Source organism: Cololabis saira, chromosome 3, assembly GCF_033807715.1.
Source record: "Cololabis saira isolate AMF1-May2022 chromosome 3, fColSai1.1, whole genome shotgun sequence".
Taxonomy (NCBI): Eukaryota; Metazoa; Chordata; class Actinopteri; order Beloniformes; family Belonidae; genus Cololabis; species Cololabis saira.
Genome location: NC_084589.1, coordinates 8,936,637 through 8,964,614, shown reverse-complemented (window position 1 = coordinate 8,964,614; position 27,978 = coordinate 8,936,637). Strand labels below are relative to the sequence as shown.

The following is a 27,978-nucleotide window of genomic DNA, read 5'->3' as shown; positions in this document are numbered from 1 at the left end:
TTTTAACAGATTGAGGTCTGTGTGTGCAAGTGTGTGTGTGCATAAGAGGCGCATGGACGAGACAGTGACGGGGTGTGTGTGACAGATTCCTCTGCATGTACAGCATCAGTACGGTAGAAAAAGGTGCTGCTGCTCCTCCTGCTTACGACTATGTTCAGCAAAGAAATAAAGCTAACAATATTTATGTTACAATAATTATGTTCTACTCACACTGAATAACAGACCGATTCTTTGGCCTGATGACCGGTAACATTGTTCTTCCCATCACATGAAAGGATGAGGTTCCTAACAATGTAGCGCCTGATTTCATCTTCACCTAAAACACTAAGAAGTTTTCTTATTTCCGTTTCTGCCCTATTCAGCATTTTAAAATCATTTAGAGCAAGTGAATAACAATAATGGCGTGTGTTGCAGACAAAAGCTTCCCTTATTCTTCAGTGTCCCTGTGAAGGTGCCGCACACGATCAGAAAGTTGTTAGAAATTCTCACGCTTCTCACTTGATAACGTCGTCTCTCCTTTTTTACGCCTTTTTGTCCACCCCGGGAAGTGGGGAAAAGAGGGGATCAGATTTTACGCCCTTCCGGACAACAGCTCTTACATACGGGCACCGTGACCGGCCAAACGGGGAAATGTTCCATAAGGAAAAGGGCCTAGAGATACGGACCTTTCTGAGATACAAAAGAAAACAAAGAAATGTAAGGCATGGATGAAATAGCTTCTGGAATGAATTAAAGAATCCATAAGGGAAGTGCTGGTGATTTCCAGAGCCTGTCACTTTCTCTAAGAAATGAGAAGACACAGAGATCACACATACATGACCAGAGGGGAAACACTAAAAGCAAGACTTCTCTCAACTTATAACCAACTGCAGTCAATCAAGTACACAGAAACACAAGAGCACAAATGAAGGCATGTGTGCACCACTGTTAGTGTTTAAACACTCTCTAAATGAAAAAATCTTCCCCTCTTTAAATAAGCAGTGAATGCTGCATATACTGCACACACAAGTCATTGTGTTCAATAGATAAAGAGGGACAAGTGTGTTAGATAAGAAGGCCAAGTGCGTGAACAATTAAGAAAAGCCATGATCACAAAACGTTGGCACTACGGGAGCAAGTGGCAGCTTTTTAAGAGTTATGCTACACCACTAGCTTTCATCTGTTGCTGAAAAAGGCGTTACATCTATCATTCCATTAACATTGCACTAATAGGCCCCCGTCACCTCTGGATGACAGCAGTTACATGGGACATGTGGACTGACCCAAGGCTTTGATGTAACTCTAACCATTGTACAAAAAGCAGACCTATAAGCAGACACTCAGAAATGTCTCTCCACACACACGCACGCGCACACACACACACACACCCACACCCACACACCCTGATAGTCTCCTTCAGCAGTAGTACAAGACAATGCACATAAACTGAAAAAAGAAGAGCAATGTTGCCCTCTAAAATAAATTGTTCCTATTAAGCCGCTCTGCTGTCTCAGGTTTTGCTCATTTAATAAAAAAAACAAAAGACAGATTTCTGCTGAAATGGTCAGTTTGCACACGTGTATACTGTATGTGAGATTAAAACTAATATTTAAATCAGATTACAAAAATTTAAGAAAAAGTGATACATCTTAAGAATGTGTACAGTAAGAAAAAAAGATAAAGAAATATAAAAAAGGTTGAGACAAGATGTGCTGACAAAACCAGAAAGAAAGGAAGCAGGACAAAAAAAAAACATTAAACACAGAAGGCAAGAAAAAAAGAAAAGAGACACTGATGAGAAGGATTGCAGGCCTCCACTGCTGCACATCTGCTGGGGATATATCCCGTGCTTCTGGGAGTCAGCCCCCAACCTCTTTTAACCTTCATCTTCCTTCTCTCTCTTTATGCCTCTTTTTGGCTTTCTGCTTTGTGTTCATATCAGTTTTTAATACTCAGGAATATGAACTGACTTTAAGTGCCTTTGCTTTGTTGAAAAACTCTGCTGTAAATCAAAGTAATAGTCCAAGGATGTGCACTGAATAGAACAACAATTATCTTTCTACGTCCGTACAGCTGTAAACAGTAGAAGAACTCATTGTTACTAAACCAACATTGCTTGTAAAATCCACTTTCATGTGAAACTAACAGCAAATCTGTTCAAATGACTGTCTTCATATCAATCAAAGTTTTTCCCCACCTCATATTTACAATGTATGACCATGTCTTTGAAGTGGGACAGTAACAGATATTCAAATATAGGTGGAGAACCTGTCCAGACATCACCACCCACCTACACCGTAACTACCTTTCACTGGATAACCTGCATGGATCGACTGACTACCAGGCTGCTCCTGGTGCAAGTTATGAGCTTAATAAAAACCCAAATCCAAGTACTGCAGCACATTGAAGTCTGCAGCCTTTCTCAAGAATCCCACGGCCTTCCTCTAGTTTGAATTTTTAAATAAAGCTACCTGAGAAGCTGAAAAGACTCAGCCCAAAACTAATGGAGCTTCTTTTTTGTGCTTTTCATATTGTTGTAAATTGAATATTGACAATGTTCAAGATTAATCTAACCACCAGAGTAGGACATACATTTAAAAAAATATGTAAATCAAAGAAGAGTCAATACAGGAATATGCACAAAGTAGAACTGAAACTGCAGAGCACTTTGACAAAAGCAACAGAAAGGTGTAGGAGAAAGAATATAAAAAGTGATAAAAGGTGAAGTGATAACTCTTCAACCACTTTTACCTGAGTTCCTGCAGTCGTCTCCTTGTTGGGGGACTTGAACCGAAAATGCCAGCAGGTCCGGGGCCAACAAAGACTCAGGTTTGCGAATCTCATTAAGCCAGCGACTCATATGAAGTTCTTTGGTGTCAGACGGGCCCTGGATAAGAGGAACCAGTTTCTCTTTTGCCCCTTCTTCTGATCCTGAAAGAATGACCATTTATAATGTGTTAAAGACATGCAGCTACCAAAATATTCATTTGTACGATCAAATACTGATTCATAACAACCTGAGATTGATCCCTTCATGCATCTACTTTCCTGTCCATACTGGAACCTTTATGTCTATTGTTCTTACAGGTTATTGCAGGTTCTTGCATTGCAAATTGGTACTGTTGTTAATCACGACTGTAATGGCAAATATGTGGTAACACTCAGATCTTACAGCAAGAGCTTATATTTTAATGCTACATTACTTAAAAACACATTCCTTTGAACACTTCTTAGAGTAAACTCATGCTGAAGTGTGTTGGACCTCACTTTGTAACACAAAATACAGTACTTGTGAAGATCATATCATTACTTGGATATTAACAGGCTTCTGATTTGGAGATTTGCATCTATTGCTGCAGTATTGTAACAAACATTTCAGTAAGTTAAGATGCAATATGAGAGAAACGAAAGGAGTATAACAGTTGCGTGATCCACTGAGACTGCTGGCTTAATAAATATGTAAAAATAAAAATAAATGAAAGCGTGTCGTTTTGAACTGCGTTTTCCCTCTGAACCAGATGCTTAAGAAAAGGCTGGAAAGTTGTGTTGGCTCTCAGTAATCAGCACCTCCACTGCTTCCCTGGGTTGAGTTGCCTCATAATGAGTCACAACAAATGTCCCTCTCGTTCCTCTAGATTACATTGAGACCCCTGTTTCAGATGCAGGAGTATATAAAAGATGAGCAGTACATTTTCTGTGATTGGGATTGATATGTATCCTGAGATGAAAATGCAACACTTTGAACATTGTTTAAATGCTACACTGTTGAGATAACTACCTGGAGTCACATCGGGGGAGTGAAGGTTGCACTTTTCAAAAGAACTATGATGACGGTTTTATGTGGAAAAAGGTTTTAAGCGTTGGTTAAAAACTTTGCATGCACTAATATGTGACTAATATGTAGGTTTGTAGTTCTTTACAGCCCCACAGTTCCTGGACACGTGCGCCCCACCTCAGGCAGCAACTTACACGGGGGTGGTGACGGAGGGACTGTTTATGTACGTTGTGGAGTAAAACGCAGCTGCTGTGTCTGAAATCATTCATTCATTCACTAATCCATTCCGACTACTTGAGTAGTTGCACGTAACCCACTAAAGTGGGCTCACCATCGTAATGAAAGAACACTTCCAGACACTACTAAGGTCATTATCTCCATGCTGTGAATAACTTCACAGTTTCCAACAATAACCACACATGGTCAGTATGGGTATGCATTTTTGGGAATTAATATTAAATAGTTCTTCCTTTAAATGTCTAACAGTTATAAAGAAACTTCTGCAATTTTAATCTCGGCTGGTTTCCTTCAGGCATGAAGGTTAAATTGATTTTACAACACTAAGATTCAACCGTGTTTCGTCCTTCGCTCAGTCACTTTCTTCTTTCCTTTTCCATCAGTGGCTTCTCAAGTCTGCAAGTTACTTCTACCTTGATGTCCACTGCAGCTTTGTGAGCTCGTTTCATTGTTTATTGTGTGTTTGTGTGTAACAGCTGTTGCGAGAGATGACCGGAACAGGAGACCAAAGTTACTTCGGCTGGCTTTTGCTGATGGTAGGGACGAGAGACCACGAGAGCTAGACAGGGCTTCCGGAAACTGATGTGTTCGGTTTTAATTAACTACTTACTTCAAATATTTCAAAGTAATCCTTCAAAATGTTGTAACTTTACTCATTTGCTATTAACCAAAGTTTGATAAGAGATACCTTTCTCTTCCGTCTGCATCCAACAACCCCGTCCGACAGAGCCCCCGTTAGACTGGCTTAAGCGCAACGCATAACTGAAAAGTTGCTAAGAAACTAGTAAAGCAAATATCTAAAACCTTTCTTCAATATGGGATGCATTATGGTATAGAAAAAGATGGCTGAGTTAGTGATGCAGTACTTTGCTCGGTTCATTATAAAATACTGTGATACAAAATAAAAACTACTATAAAATTAAACAGCACTACAATATGTCAATTTCACTCTTTCATCCACTCTCCAGTCAAAGGTGGTGGCTCAGCGAGTGCAGAACAGGTTGTGTAGAAAATGAAGGTGCACGTTTGAGATGAGGGAGAAAAGCTCCATGTTTCGGGGAGTCTGGCTTAATCAAGGCTTTGGGTGGATCCCAACATGGCAGTGATGCACATGGTGAAGTACTTATGAATCTGATTAGGCTTTTTAATATGGAAATATTAATGATTCATCATATGTGCAACTTGTAAACACCATAATTAGGATGTTGTCTTATTCAGGCTGGGGGGGGTCAGTAGCGGGAGTTGTTGTGTCTGTATATACTGTATACCCAGTGACTTTTGATCAAAGTCACTGCAAAAATGTTTTATTTCATTTCATTTTCCATTTCATTTATGTGATAGTCTAATTTATGAGCAGGAAAAATGATCTAACTACAAGAGTAAGCCTTGTTGACAATTTGTCATGTTATCCCTATTTGAAGTAGTACATTTGTCACCAGGAAGCTTATCATCATATGATTGCCCATCAAATGTTACATTTGCAATACTAAAAAAAAAAAAAAATTTTTTAAAACAAATTTTTCCTTTCATTTCTACAACGTAAACGTAATCTGTCCGACATTATGAGTCCATTCTGGTCTTGTGAAACTTTTTTGTTGTGACACTAGTTTTAACCTTCTTGCCATCAAAGACCTGGCCACCGCAACTGAGAAAGAGATCTGGAAAAAAAAAGGGGGAAAAAAGAAGGACAGAGACAGAGAGGAGTGTGTAAAGTATAAGTTAAAGAAAGTAAAAGAAGAGTCTAGACTGTCTCACTCTTTCCCTCCAACACAGGCAGTAAAGTTTTAACAGGGCACAGCTGTACACACCTGGGGTCCTGGCGCACACTTTTACAGCTCCCACAGTTCCCGAGGCACATTTCACCATTGCACGGCTGCAGAACTTCAACTCCACATTCTGGACCAAGCCTTCAATAGTTGGTGACGGGCCTGGATATTTCACACCTAATAAAGAAAGAGGGAGAAAAAAAAAAGATTGAATATTAACTCTGGCAGGTTTAAGTGCTGCTTCTGTGGCTCTCTCTAGGACTTGATTGGCCAGCTTGACCAACCAGATGCTCTTAGACAGAGATATAGCCAACACCAGGAGGACTGTATTTATGTCAAATCTGCACTCTGGCATAAGGTGACCTCCGTTTCCAAGGTTAACCAACTGTTGCGTCTATAAACCCTAACACATTTGTCAAAAGCATATTTGCATACCACCGTGAGCTGTCAAAACAACTCAGCAGATCTCCAAAGCAAGCTTCTCGATGGGTCTTTGTCGTTATTTGAATCTGTTTATTCATCCGTTCTTCCTGATTTCACACAAATGTATTTCTATTTGAGCTAACTTCCAATTACAGCACAGTTTGTGGAAAGGATCAATATTATTTGTATGTAACAACCGATAGCAAATATACACCCAATACAACAATAGTAAAACATATAATTGTCAAAATAACCCATGTTTTGTATTTTAAAACACTGGCATCCTAAAACATTTTTATTGTGATTTTGTTTACTTAAATTTTCCTGCACTTTTTGGGGGGCTAAGTGAGGATTTGCATTGATAAAAATCCAAGCACATTATAGGGCCAAACTTTAACTTTATTTATAAAGCACTTTAGAGGCATAAATGTGTTTTTAAAGGTTTTACTGATGCATGTGTCTATAATACACATTGATCCAGGGCCAGAGGGAAAGATAGAAAATGGCTTAGGCACTACATTAAGCCTGGCTCCTTTCTCCCACTGGAAACGATATAACTATATACAATTTCCATAAAAACCTTGCAGTTAAGGGTTTCTCAGTGAACCTAAAACAAATGACTCATCTACCATAAAGAACCAGACTATGATTGAGCATGGACATCCAGACCCAGTCACCATTTGGCCTTTTTCAAAACGGCACTGAAGGAAAAATGAGAACGACGATGATGAGTGGGTCCTGAACACACATCGATTGTTCCCCCGAGTCTGGAAAAGATGGAGATGTTGTAAGGGCGAGCCAACGCGGAACATGACAGAGGCCGTTCCCTCAACTCTGCTCTTTGATAAATGGCAAGAGGGGTATCACTATAACATACTTCTTTTGCCCACGTAGTTGTCCAAAGGGCACAGTGCACCTGCTGGGTCGGTGGTTGTTGTGTGAGGGGGCGGGCGGGGGGGGGCTCTTGACAATGTTTTGTCCAGCTGTTAAACTATAAAAAAAGGGGTGCACAGGAAGAGTAAAATACAACTGTTGGCTAGTTTTTCAGCTTGAACAATGGTTTTCTGTGTGCTTAACGTGTGTGAGTTGCAATTGTGTGTAATACAACCAGACGTGTGTAGCGGTGTTATTCTGTGTTATTGAGTGACCGAGTGCCTGAATGTGCGTGGTGCTGTTACTCATCAAGCAAAGGCAGGTGCAAGAAGTACATAAACACACAGCTAGGGGCCAGAGGCTAAGGCGCCCCATCAAACACTGAGAGGACAGTCATGGGCAGCTGGATTTGCTGAAGTTAAAACTGATGAGAAAGTGTTGAAGAGACGAGAGGAATGAGGAAACATAGCCGGTACTACAATACTAAAGGACAAAAAAATCGGACAAAAGACACATCAGCATTTATGCATGTGCACAAAAGTGGCCATGCAGACATGTGCACTTACATTATTATATGTAACCACATGTATTGCTGTGAGGATGGGATTGTGGGGAACTTTGTAAGCTGACCTGTGCATAGATCAGGGGTCTCGGACTCCTGTCCTGCATCTTTTAGATGTCTCCTTGCATCAACACACCTGATAGTAATTAACGGTCGTCACCAGCTTGTCATCAAGGTCTGCACGTGTCTGTTGTTGACACAGCTCCTTGTATCACGGTGTGCTGAAGCAGGGAAACATCTAAACCATGCAGGACCAGCCTTTAATTCTGTATGATGCACATCAGGATGGACTTTGAAGTGTATATATGGAAAGGTGAAATAAAAGCAGGTAGAATCCATATATCTGCCTTGCATTGCAATATTTATACTACTATCAAGGCGAGGGCTTTCACAATGAAAGATAAATGAAATCACACTTACCGGTAATTTGATCTAATACCACCTGAACATTCTGCTTTTCTTCCTTTAAAATATAATATACCACAAACAAACAAGAAAACGGAACAGTTGTACCTAATCAGTGGCTGCGTTATCATGCTTGGAGAGTCTGTACAGAACATGTCTGATGAAAAAAAAGAAAGTACACTTATAAAGTGAGGGCAAAAAAAAACTGAAAATGCTCCATGGTATATGGATGTAAAAGAATGTGGATGAGCAGAAACATAGCAACTGTTGACTATATAATATAATATTAATGAAGCATCTTATATGCATCTCCTCTGAGCACCATAATTGCCATTTTGTTGAATCTAGAATAAAGTCAAAAGTTGAAATATTGTAGTGCATGTATACGTAACCCATATCCAGTGTGAGAATGTCCTTTGATGACTCCCTTTTCTCTCAGTCCTCACAAAGGAATAGGAAGGAATCTTAAGTGCCATGTGGTGTGAAGGATGTTGACTGCATGAAACAAACACCCAAACGTAGCCAGCATGCTGCAGGGCTGCAGGGCTGCAGCTCTCGACAGCCAGGCCTGATGGTAGCTACATCCACCTCCACGTAGGATGGTCAAGGCATACTTTTGCTCATTCCCCTGTACGGCACAGCAGCTTGTGCTGTCTGAATAGTATTAAACATTTCATCATTTTCATAACTATTTTTCTACTTTAAAAGACATGCCGTGATGGTTTTGCATATTCCTACCTCTTTGTTTGCCGTTTTATATCATTCCAATTTTGTTTCTATTTCTTTCAAATTATGTCTATAGTTGATCAGAAACAAAAATCCTCTTTTGCCATATTCACCAGTGCTGAATTACCCTCGTAAATTAGTTTAACATTTTTCTTTGCTTTAACCAGCAGCTTTGTTGTTGGAGCCTGATTTATTGTCAGTGCATTGTAATTCTGTCCTCAGGAATAATAGTTTCGATTTTATTTCCATGTATCTGTTCTGAAAAATCCTTGAATTAAATCGCAATTTATTAAAATAACTTCTTTTAATTTTGGTATGTTTTACAAAGTGAGAAATTTCAGCTGTTTAAAAACTGCTCTATTAAGTTGAGAGGAAAAAAAAAGGATCCAACACAAAAGCAGCTGATTGAAGATATGTTATGTTATGTTTTGTCTTTGGTTTCCTGCCTCCAGTCATCTCCAGTGTTTCTCCATATTTTTATGTCTCTCCTACTTTTCTTCCAGATCTGACAGGTTTACACATCATCAGGATACTTTTGTCGTGTTATGCATCAACTTCTTGTCTCTTCAAAAAAATAAAAAAAATAAAAATCACATCTTTCTTATCTGGACAAGAGCGCACAATACAAGACAGTGAAATCGACCTGAGCTTAAATGAAACATGCACGTACAGTAAATGGTAACAGTGGAGCAGCGTGTTGCCTCTTAATGACCAAACACTTTTAAGCGAGTTAAATTCAGCCTGTTTAAGATGAACTCTGTAGGGCTGTTCACAAACAACCTAAAGATAAAACAAAAACAACTCCTGCTCTATTATGTCATCCAATGGCACTTAATGAAAATCAGCTTCTCTTCATCATCTCAATGGTACTCGGTAAAGAAGGTGTGTGTGTGTGTGTGTGTGTGTGTGTGTGTGTGTGTGTGTGTGTGTGTGTGTGTGTGTGTGTGTGTGTGTGTGTGTGTGTGTGTGTGTGTGTGTGTGTGTGTGTGTGTGTGTGTGACAGCTGGAGAATTGAGAGCCATGCTTCGCACATTCCAGCATGTCCTGCTGTTGCTGCTTAAATGGAACGGGAATGTTGACTTCATATGATGCTGCACCAGGCAAATCAACATTCAGATTCAAGGCTGAAATAAACAAGTTTCCTTTGTTAAGCTGCATTTGGATTTTTTTATTAACTTGATACAATTTCAGTATAACAGGTTATTGGTTAGTATTTGACAGAACATGTCATAAACTTGCTGATCTTCTCCGTAAGTTACCCAAACTAATTCACAACTTTTGTTGCAAATTAGTGCTATATAAATAAACTGAACTGTGTAAATATTTAGTCTTCATTTTCTATTCAACACAGGCATTTTAAAGTTCAGCTTCTGATGCAAATGAAAATGTTGCGTTTTGTTTTGAAATATAAAAAAGCTGCAGCACTGAACTGGGAACACAGCAGTGGCACGAGACACAAAAAAATGTATGTGTTTAAGAAGCCCCCACATTGTCATTCTCAAGGACAACATAGGGTCTAAAGCAACAATGGCTTTTGATTGAAGGTATAACACTTCTACCACCATGTATACATGATGGCCAAACCCTGATGTGCAAAAGTAAAAGGATAAATAAAAACACCCAGCAGGAGTGTATCCAGGCACCGCTGGTCCAGAGATAAAGCACACCCTGAACGGCTATACAGAGAAAATAGACAACCATGTACATTCGACTTCACTTAAAGCCAAGTTAGACTCACCAAGCAACCCGATATGTATGTTTTTTAGTTGTATTGTGTTCATTATGTCTTCAGACAGATATCCTAAATTTTCTTTTTTCCAGACAAAGTTTCCTCTGAGGTAGGCGGGAGATCCGCCGAAACTGTCAGACGGAAGGTAAGAAGTGGGAACTTTGTCTGGAAAAAAGAAACATTAGGATATGTATGTTTTTTGACTAGGAGAGACAAATAACCAAGGTAGATATGAAACAAGCCACACAGAAACCCAGTCAGGATTCTGGAGGGATTCACAAACCGTTGGTCCATTGCTTCTTGCTGTGAGGCAACAGTGCTAACCACTACAGAACTGTGTTGACCGACAGAGAAGGATAAAGAACCTAAAGTACTACAAGCTCAAAGTCTGGCAGAGGGCCCAAAGCAGCCAGGGGGCTGACAGAAAAGGAGGTAGACATAGACAAGTTGGGTAGCCTGAAAGCAGCCAGCTGAGTCATTAAGTGCTGATGCAGAAACAATAACTGTCTCTCCTAAGTCAGGAGGGGCTGAAGTAGAAGCCATAAGTAGGAGCAGGTCTTCTGGCAGCGTGCCCAGAACTGACACACAGCAGAAATGCAGACACATGCAGAGAGAACGGGACAGGAAAACAGACGAGGCCAACCAGCAGTGGTTTGTCCTGAAGTTAGAGCCCAGATGAGAGCAGCATTCAAACACGTCTGCAGTGAATACCTGCGACTTTTATGAAACCATATATCATACCGAGGATAGTCAGGATAGCAGAGGTAGCTATAATTAGACGTGTGATTAATGATTTAGACTAGCTGCTGAAAGACCTTTTGCCAAATTAAAGAAAATACAGATATATTCATGATCCTTCTTTCTAGCTACAACTGGCAAGAAAAGCAAACCAGGAGGCAGTTACAATAAATAAATAATACATTAATAAATAAAGCCACAACAGACGGTAAGGTTATGGTAACAGCAGCGTTGTACTACACATAAATAAGGAAGATTTTCTTTTTTTACAAAATCGGGTGAGTGGACATTAAAACAGATAAAAAAAATAAAACCAAGCTAACAAAGTTCTACATTTACAGACAGGGAAGTGTTTTTTCCCCCCGCTGAGGCAGCTTCCCGCCCACTGGACAGACGTTATGAAGGTGGTACTCACTGCCGATGACGGCCGTGTGGTGTGAGCGCTGGTGGCAGCCCAAGCTGGGGGTCTAGTTTTTATAATTTCCATCCCCTCCAGGTGCTGCCTGCCTTTCTGTCTGCACACTAAAACAGTGACATATGTTCTCTGCACATTCAAACTATGGTTCCCTCTGCCACTGAATTACCACAATTAAGGAGTCTTCATGCGGAAGCAATTTGGCAAACAGTAATGTGGCAGTAGGAAGAGATGGGGGAGAAAGGGATATAAAGAAAAGCTAAAGTGAGATACACGGGACAAGTGAGAAATACATAAGAGTGTAAAACAAAGGGGAAAGACAAAGGTACCGAGAGTGAGAGAGAGCCCATGTACTTTGACATACACAATTCCCGCATTTCCACTTGAAAGCAGATAATTAGCCAGTGGTGAGATAGGTCATTAAAACACAGTTTTGGATGAGAGGGCCTGCCTCTCAAGCTTCTATATTCCCAGCCTGATGCTGCCCTGACAAATTTGGTTAGCATAAGAAACAGGGGCAGTGCAGCTTTGAAGTAGGAGCCAGGCTGGAATGCCAGTGTGGTTCCACCGAGGGAGATGCTCGAAACTGCAGACCGCAGCTAATGACGCTAAACCATACTCTCTCCATTGCTGAAATGCAATTCTGGATTACCGCTCTTGCTCTGTACAACGCAAGCAGGCGCTTTTCTTTAGGCTTTTCTTCTCCGCTCTTCTAGTGGAAGAGAACAAAAGGCGAAAGGCACAGAACATTCTTGTTCAGTAATAATCCATGGAGATCCATATTTATGTCTCAGCTTTGAGGAGGCTGATTCTGCGTTTGGTGGCAGCCAAGACGTGACTGGGGTTTTGGTGCTGTTGAAGCACTTCAATGGGAATTACAGTGGAAATTTATGGCCCTGTGACGAGGAGCTATGTGCTCAGTCGGCACCAGTCACTACCCTCAGCTGGGATGGTTGGCTCTCAACAGGGAGCCAGCTCTGCAGACACTACTAGATGACATAAATACAAACAGATTTATTTGGATCTGTCATTGATTCAGGGCTCAGTAACATTCAGAGCAGTTTGCTACGGGTGTTTTTACACACATTATTCTCAGAGCCTTTTCCCTTATGTCTCAAAGACATTGCTATGACGTATGACATAGTACAACTTTATACACCTTGAGATCTGCTTACCACATTTTGTGATGATGGCACATTTAAACAGCACCACAAGGCTTTATCGCAGTAAGCTTCAGAAACCATGTCTACAGAGGGTTGTTATCTCATATTTCATCTTAAGCTCCCTGGGAGGGATTAATCTAACGTTCCTATACTAAAAAAGCCTAAATGTTAGCTCTACCAGCACTCTGCAATCAAACAACACAGCACAAAGGACTTTTCAATCAACAACCGATGCACTACACTGAGCCAATAGTAGATTAGAAATAAATGCCAGCAAAATGACATCTCTGAAAAACCAATGTTTTATATCTGAGATGAAAAATAAAAAGTTAGATTTCATACTGAAATCTAATTTTCCAAATTCTGTACTCAGAATATTCATGTTTTCCAGTATGCTTGGATTCAGATCTTCCACAAAAAACATGGGCTACTATTCAGACTAATGGGGGAGTGTACCTTTGGCACACTTGGTTTTCTCCCCTCCATTTTTTTCTTCTTTATTCATTTTCTGACAATAGGCCGAGGTGAAAGTTTTAGGAAACGAGCAAAGATCGATGGTAAAACGTGAGATATAACAAGCCTGATGTTCCCCCAAGAGAGGCTCTAATTTACTTTGGTTGGGGAGGTGTGCAGTGGAAATGAAGGAGCAGCCTTCGGGCGCTCGCCCTTCCTTTCATCCCGTAACTTGCATCCATTTCCAAGTACTGTAAAATCTAATTGTAAGACAACAACAAACTTCTGTTCTGCACCAGCTCCACCAGCAACTTTCATTAGGTAATGACTGAAAGCAGCAACGGAGAAAGAACAGAAAGCTTCAAGACAAAAGAAAACTGGGGAAGGCCTGTCTGGATCGACTTAAAACATCATCGCAATCTGCCAGGAGTTGAGTGAGGGCCGTCTGTAGCCCATTGAAGTTTTCATTGACAAGAACCGTCTCAAATTCCATCCAAGATTTATTTATCGGTTCTCTGATGCTGACACAACGTGTTTTTAATGTCAGAAATAAGGTTGCGTACAGATGAAAAAGCCCTCTCTCTTTCCTTTCCCCTACTGCTTTCTTCTTGTCCTGATGTCAATTCGTGAAGCAGACAAGTAGACAGGCAAAAAATTCTCTCAAACCAATAAGTTACCTCTTCAAAGACATAGGGATACTTGAGTGAGAGGCCAGGCCATGCTGAAACAGACATCTCAGGGCTTTCATTAAACTCCCCATCTCCTTACTGACATTTGTGACAGCCACAGACCATAAAAAAAGGCTCTTGTCCTTCACTCCTCCTCTCACTGTAGAACAATGAAAAGTCAAAATTTTAAAAAGGCTTCATGAGCTACAGTAAGTCTATGGCCTTATTATATAACAGAAGTAAGAAAAAAAAAAAGAAACAATACGTTCCTCTGGCTTGACCTAATTAATACCATTTTTTGAGAGAGGGGATCTTGATGACAGAATCATCACAGTACACCAGAGAAACTGAGGGCATCCTTCCCTGTTCATGCTACCAACAGCTGCTTTACTAGAGCACAAAAGAGAAGCAGGGCGAGGGTTACAAGGCGGCAGTGAAGACAGACGGGTAAACGTTAGAAGCAGACATTAGATCACATTAGATGCACAGAACACGAGACATCAGATTACAGGACTGACACAGTGATATGAAAATACACACGTTTCCCGATTTTACAACATGAAGCTATTACAGACACTTATTTTTGCTGCAGCGTCACAAGGGAATTTGCGTCAGTCTCGCGCTCTTGAAGCCAGTTAGATCAGAGGGACTCGAACTGCTGCCCATGACAGGAGTAGACTTTTTCATGCAGTGCAAAAATGCGTAAAAACTATAGTTGATGTGGTTTAAGAAATCCCATTTATCTCCAAGCATTGGGAAATATCTGTGTGAAGAGAGCATAAATTAGGTCTGCGCTGTGACCTTGCAGCTTTTTTCTTTCTGTTTTCTCCATTTTTGTCCAAAACCCACTCTTTGCGCAGCCCCCTCCCCACTTGACGAGTGTGGGGAATTAAAAACAATGGCCTTGTTTTAATAATGATATGGCTATGAGTGATAGCACAAGTCCTCCTCTAATATCAGCATACTTCTAGTTGCTATGTACTGAGAACATGGACCTGCTATATCCAAACATTCCTGACTCATTTGCCTTACATGGGACTAAATAGTGTGAGTTCAGAAGTACATGATCTGCCACAGATAGGGGTGGGCATGCATCTGTGCATACGCACGTGCATGTGCCTAACCTGACACTTGATAAGGTGCCAGAGGTGGCTTTAATCAAGTGAACCAATAGCCAGTTGTAACTTTTGGACGAAGAAATTGGCCCTAAACTCTCAGTCTCTTCATTTCCTTGAGTCACTTTTCCCCTCGACCCCTTAGATTCCTTTTCTCTTTCATTTTTCATCCTGTTCATTACAGCATTCACTCTCTTTCTTCTTCTTCCTCTGTTCTTTCTCCCGAGGATCTGTCATGCTAAAGCTATGTCACAGCTCATATATCACCCAGCAATCATCCAGAACACGGCCGGTGACCACCATCAACCAACTTCTACCAGACCCACCGCTTCTTCTCCGAGACCAGACCACCACAGAGCTCTGCGGCCAGAAAACCAGCTGTGGTAGCTGCATCAAAGCTAAATCCATAACTTATGGGAAAAGCCAGTTTTATGATTATTTCAAATTACTTTGATCCTTTGGTCCAGATTTACAAATGCTCTGCGCCTGTCACAAACCCTGTTTGGCATTAAAAAGTTACTGACTGTATACTAATGAGGCGCAGTAGTAAATTAGCTTCTGAAAAGCATGGACACAGGGATTGTTGCGGCTGGCTCTGCTGCGTGTGTATTTAGGGGAGTTTTCCGTTCCGATGGAGTATTTAAATGAAAGATTTGATAGGATTTAAGTAAATCACTGGTGATTATGTTGTTATTTACGGAAAACAAAAAACATTTGATTTTCTTTTAGTTAAAGCAGCGACAGCTGCTCAGCGGCGAATGTGCAGATCGTGCTTGAGACCTGCAGAACAAATGTGACATTTGTATATATTTATGCATGACACCAGAAGAAGACGTCATCAGAACATATGTTGTTACTCTTAATCGACTCAAAGAAACAAAATAAAGCTTGTGATCTTTCACTGGAAGGCGTCGCGTTACGACATGCCTCAACCTCGTTCTGCTTGTTCTTTACGTTCTAATTGAACCAAAAACCAACGTGGAGCTCTCAAACACATTTTCTTCTCGCGCTGTTCTAAGTGCAGAGTTATCAAGTTATCCACATTATGTGGTGGACTGCTTTGTTCAGTATTTAAATGACTTGGTTGTGTCTGTATCTGTAAATCACCACAGTTCAAGAACATCGTCCAGAGCTGCATGCTCTAATTGCTGCTATTTATGATTTTCAACCACACTCTAATGTGTAAATATAGACATGTGTCTTTTAAAAAGGTGCAAACTGTGTCGCCTATTATTGTCTTTAAACCTCAAGCTAACAAACTAAAGCATTATTTAATTGTATCATGTAATTATGCTGTTTAAAAAAAAAACAGAATTGCATTTTATAGATTAAATCTGTCAGGGAAAGACCTCAACAGTGAGCAATGGAGAAACAAATGTGTGCAGATTGCACTGTCTCAGTGTAAAACTCAGACATACTCTTATTGACAAACTGTACAGTCACACATTAAGACATGCAGACGAGAGTAATGGGTGGGAGGTCACTGTGGTCAGTTTGTGGTGGAATCTGAGGGTGACATCGCCTGAAAGCAGACAGGAATTCCCGGCTCCAGTCTACTACTATTACTACTGCTACGTTGAAACGCACAGAAAACATGTGAGATGTTCTGCCCAGTGAACATGAGGTGGTGTCGGGAAAAAAAATGTTGGCAGCCTGAAACTGCAAAGAGACACAACAATAATTTAAAAAGTGAACAAAAAGAGCTTTGAGGCGAAGAGTGAAGAGAAGATGTTGGTATCTTTTTTTCAGCTGATGAGAGTTGGGTCCCGGTACACCAAGCCAACAGCCAGCGCTCAGAACCTTCCTTGATCATTTTTACGCTGCGTTCAAGAGAGAAATTCTCCACCTTAAGGTCTTTATGTCAAATTGATGTAGAAAAGACCTCTGTGGAAAGAGGGCACATGCTGCCGGAGTGTACGAAGCACACATCATTTATCCCTGTGACTCCTATTTCACAATAACAGACAACCCGAAACAAACATTATAACATGCACTTTGCTGCGGAGCTCACCAATAAAATATGATACAAGTGAGGACAACAACACAAATGTGTGGAGTCATATGTTACCACAGAAGGCTTTGTTAGTGTCTGGACGAGGCACACAGCAGCAGATATCAAGACACAGACAGCTGGATCACAAACCAAGTCATCCTGCAACAAGCACTGAGTGATAATATCTGATTCTCAAGGAAAGGAGATTTCAGGATTCATGTTTTGGGTCGACTCTTCCCTGGGCTTTTAAATCATCGGCTACATTAAACCTTCTGTGCCGTTTTGGTTCCCCTGTGGACACAACAGTGTCTCATAGTATGTCAGTATGTCCCACCAGATATGTTACAGATATGTTACAGATCCCTGTAACCCCTGTAATGTTACATCCCTGAAGCGCTTTTGGCCAGAAACATTATAGTGACTTCCATATTGGTCAAATAGCTCCAGTATTACCATGTCTTGCACGCAAAAAAAGGAGCTATTGATAACTTTTGCTAAGAAAACAAGGAATAATATGTAAAACTTTTTTTCCTCGATTATATTTCTTTCATGATTGCTGGGAGCCACAATTGAAATTACAATTAGATTTCTATCCACTGCAAAGTTCAAAGTCAAGTGTGAAGTATTTCAGGTTTTAAGGTTTATTTATAGGTTTGAGGAGTGTTTTAAAATCTTTTGATACCACAAGATTACTTAAGATGTTGTAGATGAAAGTGAAACCGAAGCTTTTGAGGTTTTCTGTCACTCAAACGTGGAATTTCTTATTAAAACGGAAGTAAAATCTCAAACCCAAATGACTCAAAGGAAACTAAGCAGCTGTGTTATCAGCTAGACCTCACTCTCAAAAACACCTTACAAAACCTCAGAGACAGACAGCTAAATACTATATATATTCCTAAAATAATACAAAAGCGCATGTTCAAAGTGAACATGGTTATTTTGGTATTTAGCTCCAGCTTTTGTGTTTGAGTCTCATCTTTGAAGCAGTCTGATAACTTTGTAGTTGGTGACATAAGAGGGGGAGAAAAAACAAAACATGTTCAAAACATGGATTCTTTTGTTAAATGTGTAACTGGCTTTTAGCAGTAAAAGTTGGTGAAACACTGGTGGGAAAATGCAGGTTTTACTAATAATTGAAAAAAAAAACCCAAGACAGAATCAATTAAGTGGCAGTGTCATTGTTCCTGCGTATGTCTTGCAGCTGAAGCGAAGTGAAGGAGAGATGAGCCAAGAAATAAGTGGGAAGGCAAATACGCAGCAGGGAACAGCTCGCACATCCCGTCATGATATTACAGTCTGCACACAACCACAGTGGCCACAGGAATCAACACAATTCAGCAAGATGTACAATGTTAAGAAGATGCATCGCAGCAAACCAAGTCCAGAACCCTTTACACAACATTTTATTCCCACTCAACTTTCTCTACTCTGTTGCTTTTTCTGTCTCGTCTTTCCCCCCTTCTTCTATTCATTTAATGTGTCAAACCAAAGTCTGTGAATTGGGACAGCTCACATCAACACAGTCTCTAAATCAGATACAGAAATAGACATCATTGGTTATAGGACAGGAATTACAGCTGAGCATTTTCCCCACTAAACATATACTTAAACATCACATCACCTATTCCCCTTCACTCTCCTGCCTTCTGAGCCCAAACCCCACCCCCCCCCCATTTCTTTTTCTAATCTGCCAGATGTGCAAACGTTTCTCCATGTCGCTATTCAAGGCCCATTCCAAGAGAAAAGCAGAATGAGGGGGAGAGGAATATTTGACTTCACTCCACAGGAGACCAGTTTCATAAATTCTGGCAGTTACACAACGGTGAAAAGGTAGCTTGGCTGAGGGAGAATGTTGACAGCATACCAAACAACATGATCCTAATGAGTTGGAAAATCCCCGGCCCTCCAGAGGACCGTCCAGATGCTACCGTCATGAGAAACGCTACTGTTTTATTGAATTCAGGCTCCCCTCAGTTTCTTTAACAAGGGGCAAAATTTATTGTATCACCCATTAAGGCATCCTAGGTGACATGAAGCATTTCAGAGTTAATTTGCCTTTGGCTGCAGATCCAGTAGCCCACACTGGGCCCAAAACAAGCTGATATTTAAGGGTTTCCCGTAAACATGTATATTTAGAGAGCTAGTGTTTTACACATGTGCCGGTACCCCTGTATACGGTCTGCAGCTAATTTGCCCATAAGTCACTAGCTGCTATCAGGTTGACTTGTTTTCCATGAATGATAGTCTGACACTTGAGCTAATCCCTGAGAAATAAGCATGAAACTTTTCATAAGAGAGTCAAATCACATTTTGTAGCAACCACTTCCATAGATCTCTTCTGACCATTGACACTGAAACTAATGAAGCTTCAACTAAACAAAAAAGCAAAATATGGGTTTTATGAGGATTAGAGATTCAATAAATCAGCTAAACTGATGACGCCATCAACATGTAACACACTTAAGTAAGCAGCAACGTAAGCATTGCGGTTTATTATTTTATGCCACGCCCCCAAAAAAGAAAACCTTTTTTTTTAGTAGCTATTGCTTAATCGTAAGTACCCACTCTACAGTAAAAACTTTACTACTGTACAAACTGAAATAAGATATTGAGCCTTTTCCACCGCCACCTTGATGAATATGGAGCCTTTCTTATAAAAAGACCTACAGCAACTGCTCATCCGACGGGAATCCGGTAATGAGGTTTCTCAGACACAATTACACAATCAGATGACGAGAGTAAAGTCGATGAATTGCACTGTTTGGTTTTGTATAATGCAGCTGCTCAAAACAGCGTAAGAAGATCATGTCACTGGGTTATCTGTAGTTAAAAGGTAAACGCCAATCATTTGATATAGCTGAGCATGCTGCTTATTTACCTGGAACTTTGTACACCTCATTGAGCAGACTTTCACTGAGGGCCATTGGAGATCCGCTCGTCGTGCTATGAGTCCAGCTCCGGTACACTGCCTGGAGCAAAAGCATCTGGGCTCTTGTGGCCTGAACAGTGAAGTGAGGCAGCTCAAAAATGCATTCTGTGGTGGGGACTGATGACCTTTTGCTCCTGCAAAAAAAAAAAAAAAAGACAGGAAAAACATCATTACATCGTGGAAAAAAAAAAGAGAATAGAAGGTTGCACATACATGCAAATGCAACCATTTGGGGAAAAAAAAGAAAAAAGAACAGGATTCAACCCTTTTGGAAGATCTTTATCCAGCTGTTTTATTTTGTAGAAGAAAATTATGTATTTAGCGCATAGCTGGTTTAACAGCTAACCACTCTGGCTTTGCGAAAGACACCTGTGAAATGAACTGATTCTAATTATTGGCAAATATTATTTTTGAAAGAGAAAGTGCAGACCTCAACCTCAAGTTTTCTGCAGTTGGCTGATTGACAGGAAACATAGGCACAAGTGAGTTTTTAGTTAAACAAAGGAGATGTTAGTAAAACACCCTCAAAAAAACACAATCAATTTCAAAGTGAGACAAAGTTGATCCCTAGTCCGCTATGGCTAAGATATGAAGCAAGTTAAAATGTAAAGACATAAGCAAACAGTCCAGACACGACAAAAATCTGTCCCTCAGTTGTTCAGCAGTTTGGTGATACAGTCGCATGATTGCTGTCATTAGATTTTTCTCTGCTGAATAAAAACACTTCAATCAGAGTGGTTATATGCACTGAATGGGAGAAGCACCTGAGGAACCACATGGTTCACCATCAATCCATCAATACACCGTCACAATATAAAACAGCTCATTGATGGCACAAAAAGCCAAATAAGTAGAAGTACTGAAGCCGTTACTGAAGATCTACTAAGTGTTAGCCAGGCATGCCTGAGTTACTCAGCAGGTGGTTTAGTTTGCCGACCTCTCTCTCTCTCCCCTCCATCAAAACTGTGATGATGATTTATGTGAAAAGATGTACAGCCCTGAAACCTGACCCCGAAAAGAAACTAAACGCATTTAACATTTCATCTGTCTCCAAAGTGTCACGGGAGAGAGGTTGTGCGAGTCGGAGCGTATGACAAGCTGATGAGTTGGGTGTTCAAGAGGATGAGGTAACAGAACAGTCCACTGGAGTCCTCCAAGCCCATGTCCATCACAACCTCTACGGACCATGCTCTCATTTATCACACACACACACACACACACACACACACACACACACACACACACACACACACACACACACACACACACACACACACACACACACACACACACACACACACACACACACACACACACACACACACACACACACACACACACACACACACACACGCACGCACGCACACGCACTTCAATTGTACTCCAAGTCCTCCTTTTTAGTACTCCTATGAGTGTCTTACTTATTCACTATCATGTCCAAACACCTTAACACACATTTTTGTTCATCTCCAGCGCTACAACATACCACACATCTACTACCCTGCACATCTATGAACCAGGTTCTCTCTCTCTCTACCACTGTTCATTTCTACACACAAACACACACTCTTACTCTCTACTAGTGTTCATTCCTCCCTTTAGCTTCCAAGAACCTCCATTCACTGGAAAAACACCTAGGGAGCCTGAACTAAACACAGAAAAACAGGCCTCTTTGGTTCCACTCTTGTTGTTCTCTTTTATGCTGAGAGAGATTCTTTGGCTTGGTTTTAAGGGCTGGCAGTGCCCCCTTTCCAGACATCCTTTCCACACTTGTAGTTTTTTTGGGAGTGCGTGTGCACACACATATGCTCACAAATTGTACTGGAAGCATAGAGGTTCTGCTTTCTGAGCAAAGCTTTGGTGAAAATAGAACTGTGACTAATTCCAGGGATGGCTGCAGTGTGTCAGGAACGAGCATCACAGTTCATTTAATCACACATCCATTATGGTCTGGTCCCAGTTCAGAGTGTGGGATATGTCACAGGGTCCCTCTCTTGACTCAGCAGCTCTGCAATCGTTTAACTCCTCTGCTTCGTTCCCTCTACTTCTCCAAGAGTCTCTTTATCTTTCCCTTTCTTCTGCTCCTGGGTGGTTCAGCAGGGTGACATGAGTTGTTAACTGCACACAGGCAAGCCCATAGTTCTTAACCGTCTGCTGTCTCTACTGGAACAGAGAAAGTGAGAGTTTGATAAAGAGAGATGTACAAGTAGAGGAGAAACAGGCAAAGAGGGAGAAAGTAAGTCCAGACCTGACAGGGTCAATGAGTTTACCTTGACAATGCACACATGTGTACAATGCACAAATATATTTTCAATTCCCTGGCTCCATGTGATGCATTTGGCTCCATAGCAGACCATGCAATGTTATTCTTTTCTCCCATTAAAAATCCCTACTGTAGCATGCCATTTGAAAAACTTCAATCAAACTTATTTTTCATGTGTTATTTGTGTGTTCAAATGTCTGTGTGTGTGCGCAAGTACACACTGCAAGATATTTCAGTTGAACAAAAGAAAGGGTAGGGGATGCGGAAACAATGTCCCCACATGCAGAGCAAATGTGCCTGCAAAGCCACTTCAATGAGAGGACTGGCAACGGATGAAAGTTTGTTGGCTTATTTGAGTGTTTATAGCATTTAAGGGGAGCTGTCATGTGCATGTGGTCCCCTAAAACTTTAATTATGCACCTGTTTTTATTATATTATACCCAATTCTTTGTGAACAGCATCTTGGATCTTGGAATTAAATGAGAAGCAGAAACTCTCATTAGGGTGTTTTGGGAATGCTGGATGCAAGGACAGCCAGGCACTCATCGGATTTCATTAAGTAGCTGGCACGGTCAGTGTTTCTTGCTGAAACATGGTAAACAGCTTTTTGGCAGAAAGTTTTTCACTGTTACCGCAAAGCTTTGAGAAAAACAAAAGCATGTATGAGGTCAAAATACCTTAGTATCCACAGCATCCTCAGCACCAACAAATGACAACGTTAAAGCGTTTAACTTAGAATGTAAAACTGGTATGCAAGGGCCCAGGAAAAAAATAATATTTATTGCAGAGCAAAAAAATCCAGAGTACATACTCAGTCTAACCTACCCCTCTCTCTATGTGTGTGTGCACATTTACATCCACAATCATTATTTAAGAAATCCGGTCCTGTAGGCCCAGGTTCAGTGGCTCTCACTTTTCACCTTGAGTCAGTAATTGTTCATTAAAACACAGAGGCCACCAGGAATATCGTTAGAAGGAAATGAAATGGTATGAAAAATGAACCGTTTTTAACGACACTACCAACATTACTCCTCATTTCCCCATGAGAGTTGTGGCAGAGTGACAAAGAACCAGAACGGGGCCAACAGAGAGACCGTCCGGGGGACTGACTGGCTGCCTGGGTAGGATTATAGTTGACTGGTCAGCACGAAGCATTTCTGTCCAGTGTACTTGTCAGAATCAAGAGGAACGGGGCATGGTGTTGAGTAAAGGGTGAGTCAGAGTCATTAGCACTGTAACAGCTGTGCTACTCTGCCCAGCCTGTTTCCTCTGAATACATGTTTAAATGTGGATAGAAAGCAGATTGTTTTAATGACCAAAAATAACTTTACTAAACAACTGAAAAAAGAGCATTAAAGGAAGACTCACAAAATAAGTTTATTTGATCCAGGCAAGACTTGGACTCAGCCAGGGATGACCTCACGATACATGACGTCACTACCAGGATATATTAATATACTAACTTTTCCTTGAACCAGTACGTTAACCCAATGATAGTACCATACCCTTCAGTGATAATAATAATAATGGCAGTCCGGTTTAACCAGCTTCCTACACTGATTTGACTGTTTTCACCACTATTTAATAGAAAAATGTGGCTGAAGTTCTTGCTGACGTGCTACAAATGTTGCTGAAGAGATGCCACACAAAAGCATCCAAATAAACAAAGAAACAATTACAATAATCAAAATACTTTTACTGACACAAACAAATGTTTGGAAATATGATCATATACTTCCAGGCCAACACATGTGCCGTCAGACAGGCTCAAACACACCTGCGTATACACATGTACGTACCAATAATGGCAGTTTAGTGAGCCAGAGCACGATCCGCAGCAGTAATGACGCCAACGCTGACAAGGATCCTGTGGCTCGAATAAGCTGTAATTGGACTAATTATAAAATTGCATGTTTAAAAAGAATGCATGCTTGTGTGTAAACTATGTTTAGTATGTATAATCGTAAGTGGATGCATCTTGTGGAAACTGCAAAAAGGTAAAAGAATACACTGGTAATAAAAACAAAATACATTATTAAGAATGTACATGCAGAAGGAGGAGGGTGGAGACCCCAGATGCTATTGTCATTTACAACAGAACTTTAAAATGCAGCGTCACTGAAAAAGTCAGGCAAAAAGGTTGAAACACATCCTCAACAAACCAGTACCGGTATGTAACTGTTGTGTCTTTATAATGAGGGCGTTTTTGACATACATGTAGGCGTCCTGTACAGAGTTTAAAAAAGAAAAACATCTTTTGATACAGAACACACCTGAGAATGCAAGCAAAAAGCATAGCACGGTGACTGAGGAGCATAACCAAAATCTAGTCAGACATTTCTCTTCCCCCTCTTGGAACAGATCATGGATCAACATAAGGAATTGAAGGAATATTGTCAGAGGTTGCTGCTCCAAATAGTTTACATAGTGTCCCAGAATACAAGCTTGGAATCTGCTCCCATTTTCCAGAATGTACATTTGTGCTATCACTCATGTCCTGTACGGTACCAAAAATCCACAGTCTGGCTCTTTCCAAAATGTAACAACAGACAACTCTGGAGACTCGGCTGTTGGCAAAAGAAGTCGGCCGAGATGTCTGGTCTCACAATGGATAAAAGAGGAGTGAGGGATCCTCACACAAAACATACACTCCCCAACACAGGTGGATTCTGTTTGCACAGGGAGTCAAATGAAAATTGCACAAGAATTGCAATGTGCTATCCAGACTGCTGAAAACTGCTCATATTTTCTGAAAGGAATTAAAAACAATAAAAGTTAGGATTAGAAACAAAATCAGCGGGATAACGAACAGGGCTTGACACGTCTCAACTTTCTCCTGTATTCATCTGACTATTTACCAAGTCCACAGCAACACCAATGCAATCAATTAAGGCTGACATATTTGTCTGATAGATAAGACAGACAGCAACTGTGTTGAGAGCCGTGATACCTTATCTGAAGTTTTTTCAGATCATTCACTGTCACACCTTCATTAAACAATACAAACATTCCCAAACTGAAACAGTTAAAGTCCTCCACTACTATTGTTTCCCAATTACCAGAACTTCTCTGGAGGGAATTGGACTGAAAGGTGAGGAGGGGAGGGAGGGGGAAAGACCAACAACTCACACCTTTGGTCTCTCTCTTTCTTCTTGGTGCAGATTCCAGAATTCCCAGTCTCTCCAGACCAGGGTCTCTGACCTCTCTTGATAAAAACCAGGGACTTACTCTGAAGTCCGTTTTTGCCGACCTCACAAGAAAACCCACTACAGTTTCTTTCAAAGTCTCCAAAAGAAGATTTATATGCCACACGAGCACTTTACAATAAGCAGCCAAATTGGTCGAGAAGAAAACTTTCCCACCTTCCCACCTGAAGGTCAGGTGGGTTAAATGGTTAGAGTTTATAGATAAGCTACTAGGTAAAACACTGAGAAAAAAAAAAGAGGAAAAAAAGTTCTCATAAGTCATTTACGAGAAGTCCCTTTGCAGAATAAAACATTGATTTAAAATGATTTGTTAAATTGGTTTATATCATGCCACAGTGTGACATGTATGGAGCCAATGTTAAGCCTTTGTCATCAAATCTTTAACAAATGCTGCCGATGGTAGATGCCATTACACAACTTCAATAATAACTTGTCACTGTTGTATTAAGTGGATCGCAATCAGAACCAGGACTGGGTCACATGACCTAATAATAACATCTTAGTTTTTTTTTGTTTTTTTTTTAACACCACACCTAATTTTCAAATTACAAATCAATGTATTTTCTCTCTTTAAAAAGGCATTAAAATGATCAACAAAAATGGACGTATGCCACATATGCAACGTATGCTACAATGAATATAGTACAATTTTAACTTAAGTGCTGGATTTATTTTTTAAGAAATAATGATACAGAATAAGTATCCTGTCTCCCATTTTTCTATGGAAGTACAGAAGCTTTTGGAAGCGGTGGAGGTGTCATAGAATAGAATAGAATAGAATAGAATAGAATAGAATAGAATAGAATAAGCTTTATTGGCCAAGTATGAATATGCCAGACAGGGAATTTGTCTTCGGTTGTTTCGCTCACTGAACCCAGATTTAAATAGTTGCAAAAAAAGCATGATTATTAAAGATTACAGAGATTAATGTCTTTTTTTTAATATTACCATAAACTATTAACTTGGATTACGTGTGGATAGAGTAGGAGAAAACAAAGGACATAATTCAACAAGTATGCTGCAGACATTGCAGCATTTGTTTGTTTGTTTTTACTGCACCATGTCAGGTGAGGCTACTGTGTCTGTTAATCACAGTTTTGGTCGTCATATTAATAAAACTCTTTAGACATGAGATGTCAAAACAAAAACAAAACAAAAACAGAAACAACATGTGCAGACCAGCTCTAAGCAGTATGACTTTACAAACCTCAGCCAGTAGACTGTGTTAATGTTAATTCTGCAAATAGATGCATGCTGCTTCAATCTAACCCCGGCCCAGTCTCTGCAGAGTCGCTTTACTTGCATTTATGTTTCACCATCATTTACTTGGTACAATTACGTGATTTGTACTTTATCTTTACACTAAATTCTGTCATGACATTCTTTTTCTAGCATAACAAAAATGTCTATGTTGGATTGGGAAATGAGTTCAGGGCATGGACTCGTTTGCAGCCACAGCTCAGGGTTTTGTTGTTCCCCAGGGTCACAGGTGTTCCATGTGTGCATTTCTCAATCTTCAGCCCAGAACAGACGAAACTCTTCATAGAAGGGCTCCACTCCCCTCTCTCTTTCAGTCTCTCACACAGACGGACCTCTCCTTCCTCCCATCTGGATCACCCCAGACCCAAGAAACACACAAACATGCGCGCACACGCACATGCGCACACACGCAGACACAGACTCTCAGCTCCAGTCTCGAGACATGGCTTCATTACACAGGGATTACTATAAGAAATGTTTTAATCAAGTGCCATAGACAGCTGCAGACTGCAAGGCGAGAAAATGGCAATGATGTGGTTCATCAGGCGTTAAAGTAAAATGTATCAGGAGGCCGGTGTATGGGTGTGTGGAAGTAGCTTCTTGCCTCTGTTCAACATTTCCAGCTGTGGAAGGCAGGCGGTTCCTTTTGAGGACACAGAGATAGGAGAACTCTTTCCAAAAACATCTGTCATATTGTATTTATTCTGCATGGATCTTGATTGATAGCGTTGTCTGGTTATCACAACTGCAGTGATCAGCTGAAGCACTGGGCTGTTCATCGTTTTGATTTACTTAAATTCTCTCCAGTATTTTTCTCCCAAGGCCTTTAACCTTCACACCAATGCTCATAAAAGTCAAAATACTGATTCCCCATTTTTCCATCCATCGGCCTGTCTCGTTGAACAAACACTTAATTTTTATTGCAGAAACACCAACGCTTCAAAACGTTGTCCTTCACAGCTTTGATTCTAAAAAGTAATGGTGCGTTACTGAGGCGAGGTGGGAAGGAAAGCACAGCTGAATGCACACCGTAGGAGATGATAATCCACTCAGAGCTGATAATCTATCCATCCTTCCAAATTTTCCCTCCTTCAAGATTCAGTTGCTCAAATGACTACTTCAGGGATTAATAGTCTTTCAGTCAACTGAAAACATCTCCAGCTGCTGCTAAATCTATTACCTTGGCTCTCATCTACACACCCAAAGACATTTCATGGTCAAGTAAATATTCATTAGATATTCTTGGACCACATAAATACTGCCAGTTGAAAGCATTACAGCATGCAGCACACACCTCTGG

The 27,978-nt window shown here is 40.6% G+C and overlaps 1 protein-coding gene across 3 annotated transcripts in view; it reads right to left on the bottom strand.

Moving 5' to 3' along the window:
* LOC133425111 (intermembrane lipid transfer protein VPS13B-like) overlaps positions 1 to 27,978 on the bottom strand; it is a 362,452-nt gene that overhangs the window by 250,587 nt on the left and 83,887 nt on the right. For all 3 annotated transcript variants that reach the window (XM_061715807.1, XM_061715794.1, XM_061715800.1), the window contains 3 exons: positions 19,899 to 20,083; positions 5,800 to 5,934; positions 2,731 to 2,910 (listed from right to left, as the gene is read on the bottom strand). In XM_061715807.1, the coding sequence (XP_061571791.1) occupies positions 2,731 to 2,910; positions 5,800 to 5,934; positions 19,899 to 20,083 (500 nt within the window). The remainder of the gene's footprint in view (positions 1 to 2,730; positions 2,911 to 5,799; positions 5,935 to 19,898; positions 20,084 to 27,978) is intronic.